Source organism: Pezoporus wallicus, unplaced genomic scaffold (assembly GCF_028554395.1).
Source record: "Pezoporus wallicus isolate ANWC-B61680 ecotype Strahan unplaced genomic scaffold, APGP_CSIRO_Pwel_v1 contig_4309, whole genome shotgun sequence".
NCBI lineage: Eukaryota > Metazoa > Chordata > Aves > Psittaciformes > Psittacidae > Pezoporus > Pezoporus wallicus.
In genome coordinates, this window is record NW_026638191.1 from 960,245 (window position 1) to 970,426 (window position 10,182).

Here is a 10,182-nt window from a genome sequence, read left to right on the forward strand (position 1 = left end):
CTTTGTCACAGCTTTTGCAGCACTTCTTCACGAGGCTTCCTTCACATTTCCTTTACTATCATCTTGACTCCCACCACACCCTGTGGCAGCCTGCCTCACTGCTTTGTTGTGTGGAAAAGTTTCTCCTTCAGTTTGAAATCTAATAGGAGATCCAGTCTTGTATAGCAGGTAGTTGGAGATGTGCTGCAGTTCCTGGGCTTCTTGCCCATCTGCAGGAACATCTTTCTGTCCTGTGGTGTTGAGATGTACCCTCCATAGCTTGTCTGTCCACTGCCTTGGTGTGCCATGAGCTGGTGCATGCTGCTGGGAGAGCTCAGGAGCCCGCGCAGCTCTGCCTGACACAGAGCCTGCCATGCTGCAGTGGGGCAAGTTGTACCTACAGGTAGGGTGACCCTGTGAGCCAGCCAACAGCTACAGGGGGAAGCAGCATCCCGCCGACACGGCCTTGGTGCCATGGGGGGCTCGTGAGCAGCACACACGGGTCGAGCCTGAACTGATGCCAAATGACCTGGGCTGAATGCCAGTTCAGTATGAAATAAAGATGTGCCTCCCTGACTTTATTTCACTGCATTCATCTGTAATCTATTTAATCTGCTTACAGAGCCATTATAGCATTTGCAATTACCAACTTGATCATTTGGAAAAGGGTCATAAGCACTGGACATTCGTCATGCAGAGAAAAACATGAAAACAGCATGAAGTGCCACAGAAGTTAGCAGGGAATTATTTTTACCCTCCTTATATAAATTGGGAGTGCTCCTCAAATGCTTACTGTGATGTGCTTGGAAATGTTTCTTTTCTCCATCTTCTAGGAGTGGGCATCAGTGCTGGAGGAAGGGCTTGTAGCAGGATGTTAGCAGAGTGGACCGCTGTGTACCGTCCTCAGTGGCTGCACAGTTGATGGGTATGTGACCTCTGCAGCCACATTCTTTTAGATCTGCTACCTCTGCACTTAGTTGCTTTGCAAGGACATATGGTCCATCTCACAGCTTTCAAAATAGACTAAAAAACATGCCTTGCATGTCTGTCTGCACGGTTAATTGCTGGGAGTGAGCTGTAGCTTAAATAGTTGCTCTTTATCATGTTTATTTGTAGATTCCCTGGTCCCTCTCAAACTCTGGAGTGCTGTGACTGCATTACCATGTGCAGTCACAGGGTGAATGACATTTTTTGCCTCATAGTATTTGTGTCTGGAGAGAACTTCGTCTTCGCATTGCATGCTCTGCTGTGATCCCTGTGTGTTAGCATAAACTTCCTTGCAAAGTAGTGGGAAGCTGCAAAAGCTGTTCTATTTTCTGGGAAGTCCTGGTGCGCTGCTTCCACGTTCTCTGTTGTTATCTCTTGCAGAAATGTGAATAATTGCTTCCCAAGAAACCATCCAAGAGGTTCTGTTCAGCTTTTTTGCCTTTGGATGCTTCTGTGGCATTTTGCTCTGTCTCAGCAGTGGGACCAATTCTGGGCTTATCTCCTTTTCCTTCTATTTCCCTTAAGAAAGAAGATGATTTGCAAATGTATATGTATTGACATTTCATTTCCAAGTGGAACTGATCCAGCAGCCATCTGAAAAGACTGTCAAGTCCCATATCTGAAGGGAAAGACAAGCATCTCTCTTAGATACCTGGCACCATTACCTGGCTCGCTTGCCTTGTTTTTCTGTAAAGCTGCGTGTGATAAGTAACTGTGGAGCAGAGGGGTGCAGCCGTGTACTAAGCCAGGCTGGCCCATTTATGGAGCCAAGACATGTGTGCTGCTATTTGACAGGCTTCCAGAAGCCAAACAGTTGTCAATGTATTTACAAGCCTTAAGGCAAATCAAAAATCCTTGTGCAGTGCAGTTAGCTCTGTTCTAAAGGAAATGAGAGATGTCAGCTCATCCTGCTAAACAGAATTGGTGCATGGACACAGTGGCGAGACTTGAATTTGCAGCACTTACCCACTGCAAAGTGCCTGGGTAACAATCTCAGACACAATTTCATGGGTTTTTTCTGCTTTAGGATAGGAAAGACAACAGCCCACTACTGCATTTTCCATGTACCTGGAACTTGGACTTGTGCTGCTCTCTTGCTAGCCTGCTGCAATGGCTGTTGCATAGATGGATGATACATTCCTCATATACTATGCCGTAAGTGCAAACTTGGGATTTCATGCTTTCTGCTTGTCTTGAAAACAGAGGGTGCCATGCTGCTGGCAGGCAACATACTGCCTACAGTTGCATGGTTCAGGCTGATACCATCTGCCCAACCCAGCCTTGCCCAGAATGGAGCTAAACAGTTAAGTGAGTTTATAGTGGCAATAAAGAACGGCTCTTCAAGATGAGTTTGAAAACAAACAGTTTCAGGAGTTAGCTGTAGTGACCTTGCATTTGGAGCAGTGCAGCCTCACTCGGCTCAAGGTCACATGAAGTTCTGTTGTGGGTTTCTTTTTTAAGCTGTCTTACACACATTTTCTAGATCAAAGGTGAAGTGTTTGCAGTTCCTGCCCTTGCCTCACCTCATGCAGTAGAAGTGGTTTCAGAGATGTACACAGTGCTCAGTGTCACTATGTTCTTACACCCCTTCTGCTAGGATGGAGAACATAAAATGACCTCCGAGCCACAGCCTGAACTTCCATCACGGAGAGGACTGCGCAGAACCTGCCCTAGCATGGAGGTTTGCTGTTTTGAAGAGTTTGGTACCGAGAACCTCTGCAGAACAGAAATGCATGGGGAAGCCAGCTGGGACAAGGAGCTTGAGAATGTAATTGCAGTGAAAGTATGGAATATTTTAAAGTTAAGTGTATAAAAGCAACTGGGAATCTGTGCACAAGAAAGGGAGGAAAAAAGTGTAGGGGAGGATGGCAGGGGAGGCACAGAGGCAGAAGGAATGGAAAAGAACTGCTCCCCAAAACCTATTCCCTGAGGAGGTGGAAGAGCATGGCTATATGGCTCATCAAGCAATATCAGGTAGTAAAACAAATCATAGTAAACAAAAGTTCCAGATTATGTGAGTGAAGGTGGCAGTAGGAAAGAAAAGCAGCAGCAAGCTGTGAAGGCAGGGGGGAGGTTATAGGTAGCCTGGATCCTGTCACAAATGGAAAAAGTGCTTTGTCCCATTTTCATGGTGGACAGGTCAGAGATGCAGAACTGGAAATTAATGCTTCCTAAATAAGATCAAACCCCAGAGATGAATTGTGCTCAGATGTGTGTCATCCCAGCAAACACGCTGACTTAAAAGACCAGCCTGGCCAGCTCTTTGGTGACTGACTCACCAGTTCTTCAGTGACTGAACTTCAGGATGAAGGAACCATACAGAAAATAGAAATCTGGGTCATTTGTTGAGGAAGAAGGTGGAAAATCTAAATCAGTAAGTAGAGACTACATCAGGCAGGCCAAGACACATAATGAGCAATGTCTAGGAAGGATTATAAAGCATACGAAGGGATCATCTTTTAAAGACAGGAGGAACGACAATATTAAGGAAAGATACAGTCCATTACTGAAAGAAGGGGAAGGGGGGCTATCAACAGATGTACCTGAAAATATATGAGCTGTGGAGGACTGGCAGAGAATAAAGAATGCATATAAATAGCTAAATACATTGAGCAGCTGTCTCCTCTACCATGTGCTCTCATTTCTTCCTGCTGCCAGAGAGCACTGATGTTTCTTATTTATTTACTTCTAATTACTGAGATACAGGCTTCCACTGATGAGATAAATGTAGCTCAGGATGCTCATCTTCTTCTTCTCTTCCCTCAGGGTGTCTCCCCAGCATCTAAATCAAAGCCTTATGAAAATGGCCCACAGCCATAGCTCATAGCCATAGCCTCCATAGCCCACACCATCTCCCTTAACGCTGTGGGATCTCAGCCCCCTCCCCAAGCCCAGAACACAGTCAGTGCCAGAAGCAGAGGAAGGGGCCGAGCTGCCTCACTGGAAGCCGTTATTCCTGCTCCATAGAGCAATGGCACAGCCAGCAAAATCTTGGGGACTAGGTTGATGGAAAAGAGATGGAAAGCGAAGGGTGAAGAATGAGGTGAGTGGGAGTGTGTGCTGAGAGGTCTGGTGCAGGTTGTTTGCAGGGATCACAAGGGCAGACCAACTACAGCAGGTATTTATGAGGCTGCTGTTTCAATGCAGGATGATGGAATGTTACCTTTTTTCCCTGACTGCTAATGCAATTCATCACCTTTACCTACAAAAGAAATGCAAACCTGCACTTTACCGAATTGTGCTTACTTCTGCAAAGCAAAACCCTTCATTTGTGCTAAAAAAATCCACTCTGGTCTCTAAAAGCCATGTGCAGAAGGTGGATTGTGCAGGTTTGACACATCGTGAGTTCTTTATCTACCTAGAAGTACCCTGCATCATCATCACCCCTTTGCAGTCTGTGCGGAGCTGTGTCTGACAAAGCCACTGTGAAGCTGGTGCTTCTGGAAGTGGCCAGGCAGTGATACAGGCACACAGGGAGCAGGCAGGCAGCTACTGGGAAAGAAAAGTCATTCTGGAACAAGCTGTGCTTTTTGATTGGTTTTTGGAACAAAAGCTTGTCCAGAACAGATGAAAACCTGAGTGGAGAAGCCCAGCAGGACTTGGGCAACCATGCACTCTCAGTTCAGGGAGGGGCAGAGCAATAGCACAGGCATGAAGGTTTCTTTGCATCGTTCTCCTTGTTTAGCAAACACATCTCCAGATACCAGCAATACTGTTATCTGGCAGGAGCACTTCTCTAAACCCCTTCAATTATTCTTAATGGCCAGAACAAGTTTTCATCAAAAATACTCTCCCAGAACGATGTTTGTTTTCAAAATACAGCTCTGTTTGGCTGGCTGCACCATCTTCATCGGCTGGAGCTAGATAAAAGGGCCAATTGCTTGGCTGAGTAACTCAGATCTCTTCCCAAGGGAAGTGGCACAGGATCCAGAAGGAAGGCGAAGGCAACAGGTTTGCAGTCGTTAGCCTCAAGCTTGATTTGTTCAGTGTGTGCTGCGAGGTGAGGAGACAGATCTGTCCACAAGGGAGAAGCTCCAGGTAGTGAGGAAACACCCCGTGTGCCTCTGCAGCCAGAGGTAAGAGGTATGGGATGGACTAGTGATGTGAAACAAACCCGTAGGGCAGGAGAACGGGCTTTCTCATCATCCCAGGTCTGTGTCTGAACTGCAGCCACTCTGGATCTCCTCTTGGGAGAGCTCCTGTCTGTGTGTATTGTTCATTTTTGACAAAAAGGTTTTCGCTGTGCCTGTATTTTGACTGAAAATCTTGAAGCAGCTCTGGGAGGTGCTTAACGAGACTGAAGAAGTGGGATGCTTTCATTCTGCAGACAGGAGCCCCTGTGATGGGCCTGTTTGATGCAAGTCAGCAATGTACTTCAATATTTTGAGGTGTTAAAGCAAAAATTACTTTGCACATTGCCTCCTTTATCCGTGTGTTACATTCCCAAAGCATCACTTGGAATATCCCAACATTTTCAGAACAGGTTTTGCTTAAGTGAATGTGTCATCAGGAAATGCAGAATTCCCGATGAAGTGTTAGGTTCAGTGAAATGATATTGTCTGATTTTAGCCCACTTTGCTGGACTGTTTCAAAACAAGAGGTATGTTGGGAGGGAGCACAGGGGGCTTTACAGCTCTGTCCCTGATGTGGGCACCTGTGCCAGTGTGAATGCAGTTCAAACCATGGTTTCAGGGTTGTGGTTAATCAGGCCCATAAATGAAAACCAATAAATTAACCAGCACTATGGGAAAGTGCTTTTCTGTTTGGTTTGTCTGAGGTTATTTTTATTTATGTATCCATGCAATCTGCATGAACCCTGGAGCTAAGCAAAGCACCTTATGTACATAACTGCAACGCTTCATGGCTGCCTGCTCTCCTGCCTTAGCTCTCCTGGTGCAATGGAGGACACGTCAAGACAGAAGTCAGCACAGAGCAAAGACACACTGTGCTCCCCAGTGCCAGAAGAGCCTCCTTCAAACTTTATACATGTCAAACTGGAGGAGTATGAGCCTGCAGACTTCAGCACCAAGGAACTCATTCTAAAGAATGCCAGAGAGGTCTGCACATGCACTCATCAAACCATCATCACCTTCTTCTGTCGGCTGTTCCCAGTGCTGGACTGGCTTCCCTGTTACAATGTCAAGACACAGTTGCTTGGGGATGTCATATCTGGGCTCCTGGTGGGGATAGTCGCCATCCCTCAGTCCATCTCCTACTCCCTCTTAGCCAACCAGGATCCCATCTACGGAATCTACACCAACTTCTTCTGCAACATCATCTATGTTGTTATGGCCACTTCACGCCATAACTCTGTGGGCTCCTTCGGCGTCCTGTGCCTGATGATTGGGCAGTCTGTGACCCGGCACCTCCAGCTAGCAGGGTACAGTGATGACAGCGCTGGCTCTTTGCTGCTGGGCAACTCCACCTCCTCCAGTAACGGGACGAGTGCCTGTGACAGGAGCTGCTATGCCATCACTGTGGCTCTTTCTTTGAGCTTTCTGGTTGGTCTTTACCAGGTACAAATATTTGCTGTTCTGCTGTTTCCTTTACGACCTTTCCCTTCTAGGAACTTCTCTGTGCTGAAGATCTTGAAGCTCCTCTCTTGGTTCAGACTTACAAGTCATGAGAAACCTTTCCTGATGTGTCTAGACCCTGACACCTTTGAATCAAATGTGGTGATTTAGAAACCCACAAACACAACTGAAGGGGCGGGGGGGTATTTCCTCCCGTATGACAGGCCATGTCCTTGTATGTCCTTATGATCAGACACAGCAAGGGAGGAGAAAGAACCACTTTCCACTACCCCAGTCCTGGAGCTGGGCCAGCTTCTGCTGCAGGTTAGAGCAGGTTTGGGGCTGGCAAGAACAGCTCTCAAAGGCCCTGCCATCAGCAGGGGCTCCTTCAAAGCCCATGCTCCCTGGGGATGTCCTCACTGCCTGAGCCTTCCTGTCATTGAACAGCTTCAGGCTCTTGCACTGGGACAACTAATATTCTGTGCATCACACCAGTTATATGCCACTGAGTGATGTTTTGATGGGGCTGCTGCCTGGACTTTGTGTTAACTGTGCCCATATTGCTTGTAAGGAGACAGTGGTAGGGACCTTATAGGCTTCTTTGTCTGGCACCCTAACCACAGACAAGTGTTATAGGTAGGTCTCTTTAGTTTGTCGTACCCCAGATTAACTACTGAAGACAAAGTACCCTGCCTCACGCTGACTGCTCAGCAGACAGAAGTGAAAGCAAACTGACATAAATTGACAGCCACCTCTTCCAGCCCTTCTCATCGATGCTAAAGGTATGGCTGGCTTGCTTTTCAGATCCTGCTGGGGGTTTTACAGCTGGGCTTTGTGTCTGTCTACCTGTCAGAACCTCTCCTCAGTGGCTTTGTGACCGGCTCCAGCCTCACCATTATCACCTCACAGATGAAGTATCTCCTGGGACTGAAAATCCCTCGTCATGAAGGGGTAGGGTCCTTCATCCTCACATGGATTGACCTTTTCAGATACATCCAGAACACCAACATCTGTGACGTGGTTACCAGCTTGGTTGCTTTGGCCATCATAGTGCCTGTCAAAGAAATCAATGACCGGTATAAGGAGAAGATGAAGGCTCCGTTCCCCGTAGAGCTGCTGGTGGTCATTGTAGCCACAGTAATATCTTACTACTTTAACTTTGAAGAGCGATACAAGTCTGATGTTTGTGGGGATATCCCCACTGGTTTCAGGAAACCCACTCTACCAGATATAAACCTGTTTTCCAGCCTGGCAGTTGATGCTGTGCCCATTGCTGTTATTGGCTTTGCTATGACCGTCTCCCTGGCAGAAATCTTTGGCAAAAAGCATGGCTACCCTGTCCGTGCGAACCAAGAGATGATTGCCATTGGCATGTGCAACCTCATCCCTTCTTTCTTCTACTGCTTTGCCAGCTCTGCAGCCCTGACCAAGACTTTGCTGAAGGAGTCCACGGGGACACAGACCCAGGTCTCTGGCCTGGTCACCTCTCTGGTGCTGCTGCTAGTGCTGCTGTGGATTGCCCCGCTCTTCTACTCACTGCAGACCTCCATCCTGGGGGTGGTCACCATTGTCAACCTGCGGGGGGGCCTGAGCAAGTTCTGTGACATCCCCCGCATGTGGCAGCTCAGCAAGCTGGACACGGTGGTGTGGTGGACAACCATGCTGTGCTCCACGCTGATCACCACAGAGATTGGGCTCCTCGTGGGTGTCTGCTTCGCTCTACTCTGTGTCATCTTCCGCACGCAGAGGCCCCGGGCCACGCTGCTGGGCAAGGTCAGCAGCACGGAAATCTATGAGGACCAGTCCACATACAAGCAGCTCAGCAGCATTGCCAACATCAAAATCTTCCGCTTCGAGTCATCTCTCTACTATGCCAACAAGGACTATTTCAAGACTGTTCTCTATGAGAAAACAGGGGTAAATCCTGGCCTGCTGACTGCTAAGCACCAAAAGGTGGAGGCCCAGGCAAATGCAGACCCAGGCAAGAGAAAGAGCTTTTTCGGCACCAGGTTTGTCTGCCTGAAACAAGCCAAGAAAAGGTCTGGGAAGCCTCCAGAGGATGCCTGTCCTCCCTCCCTAGACATGCACACCCTCATCCTTGACTGTGGGGCAATGCAGTTCATAGACACCGTGGGTCTCTCAGTGCTAAAGGAGACACGTCATGACTATAAGGAGGTTGGTGTTCAGGTACTCCTGGCCAACTGCAACCCTTCCCTCCGCCACCGGCTCCGGGAGGGAGGCTGGGCTGGCGAGGCAGACAGTGGTGGGCAGCTGGCTTTCCACAGCATCCACGATGCCGTGCTGTTTGCTGAACGGTGGTACCGTGTCCAGCAGGAAGAGAGCAAGGACAAGGATGCTCTCCAGGATGCTGAAGACCTGAACTTCCAGGTGTCTTTATAAAGCTGTGTGTAAGGACTGTTGCCTAATGGGGACAGGCTTGGGATGTACTTGAGAGCAGTTTTAGTCTGCACTCAGAGCATGCAAAAGAGACTTTGATGAACTGTCAGCAGCAGGCATGGGGCAGGCATGGAGAAGGTGTGGATTTCAACAGGCATTGCGAATTGGTGGAAAATCCGAGTGGCTTCTCAAGGGCTGTCCTGTGGGAGAAGAGCTTGGATGGGGTTTCACCCCTGTCCCTGTCGGAAGGGCTGTGGGGCAGGAGGTGCCGTGGGTGCCGGGACCCGTGTCTCGGGTGGGTTCTGGGGGGCACGATCGAGCCGCGCTGCTCGGCTGAACCCGGGGCCGACCCCGAGCGCCTCCGCCCCTGGAGCCGCCGCCGCCGGGGGCAGCGGGGCTGTGCCGGTGCCCGCTGCTCCGAGCGGCTGGGGCCGAAGCGCTGTCTCTGTCGGAGCGCACCCACCGTCCGGAGCACCCGCCGGCAGGGATGTGCGGGAGCAGGAGGTGAGCGGCAGCACCTCCGGGCTGGAGCCGTGCCCTCACTGACAGGGTGACATTCGGAGCTGGCTGTAAGGGCCCCCAGCATGGGACAGCCCTGTCCTGTGTTAGAGGTGCTGCCGCAGAACAGGTATCGCTGCTGCAGGGGCAACCACAGGAGGAAGCTTTGCAGGGCTCTGTGAGCGACCCAAGCTTTACGCCTAAAAATCCTGTTCCCCGTGGCACCCTGGTATTAACCACCATCGGGCTGGTTACTGGGAGAGGGAGGGAGGAGCTGTAGGCAAGGTCTGACATCGACTCCTCTGAGGAGCGCTGGTGGTGCTTCCCGCTTCCCCGCAGGGAATCACAGCCCCAGGCTCGGAGGCCAGGCATGAGGGTTAGCAGCTCCTGTGCTGTGCCTCTTGGCTGTGCAGCTCAAGGTGTGCACCCACACACAAGAAAGGGGCTGCAGCCAGGAATCTCACAGACAGAACTTTATCTTGTTATGTGGCCATTCCTTCTATGTGCATTTCCAGTGCCCATATGGTGGCCCAATGCAGAATAACTGGGGAAAGACATCCTCTCTTGTGGTGCATTCCTTTACAAATTGCACTGTGGAGAAATGAACACCCCAAGGCAACTTCGGGTGCTAGACAACAAAGCCACTCACTCACCTCCCCAGACGTGCAGCAGCGGAGGTTATGGCCTGATTGCAGCAGGGATGAGAGCCACCAGTCCCACTCGCTCCTTCACTCACTAATGTGTATTCATCTTTTGCCACCTTTATTTTCAGACTGCCCTTCTCTTCCCACACAGCCAGAGTCAATGC

The 10,182-nt window shown here is 49.5% G+C and overlaps 1 protein-coding gene across 2 annotated transcripts; it reads left to right on the forward strand.

Annotated features, from left to right (window-relative positions):
• Positions 1-308: 308 nt before the first annotated feature.
• LOC130599397 (sulfate transporter-like) lies at positions 309-8,879 on the forward strand. Of its 2 annotated transcripts, XM_057409828.1 has the most exons (3): positions 309-2,749; positions 5,852-6,482; positions 7,284-8,879. In XM_057409828.1, the coding sequence occupies exons 2-3, from the start codon at positions 5,865-5,867 to the stop codon at positions 8,877-8,879; spliced, it is 2,214 nt and encodes a 737-aa protein (XP_057265811.1). In that variant the 5' UTR covers positions 309-2,749; positions 5,852-5,864. The 2 variants fall into 2 exon arrangements, with proteins under 2 accessions (XP_057265811.1, XP_057265810.1); XM_057409827.1 differs by lacking the exon at positions 309-2,749 and having other exon boundaries at positions 5,274-6,482.
• Positions 8,880-10,182: the final 1,303 nt, after the last annotated feature.

Bases quoted from the DNA above. Each gene is read 5' to 3' on its own strand.
- LOC130599397 (XM_057409827.1), top strand. From the start codon at position 5,805: ATGTACATAACTGCAACGCTTCATGGCTGCCTGCTCTCCTGCCTTAGC. The intron at 6,483-7,283 runs GTACAAATATTT...CTTGCTTTTCAG, and splicing joins TTCTGGTTGGTCTTTACCAG to ATCCTGCTGGGGGTTTTACA.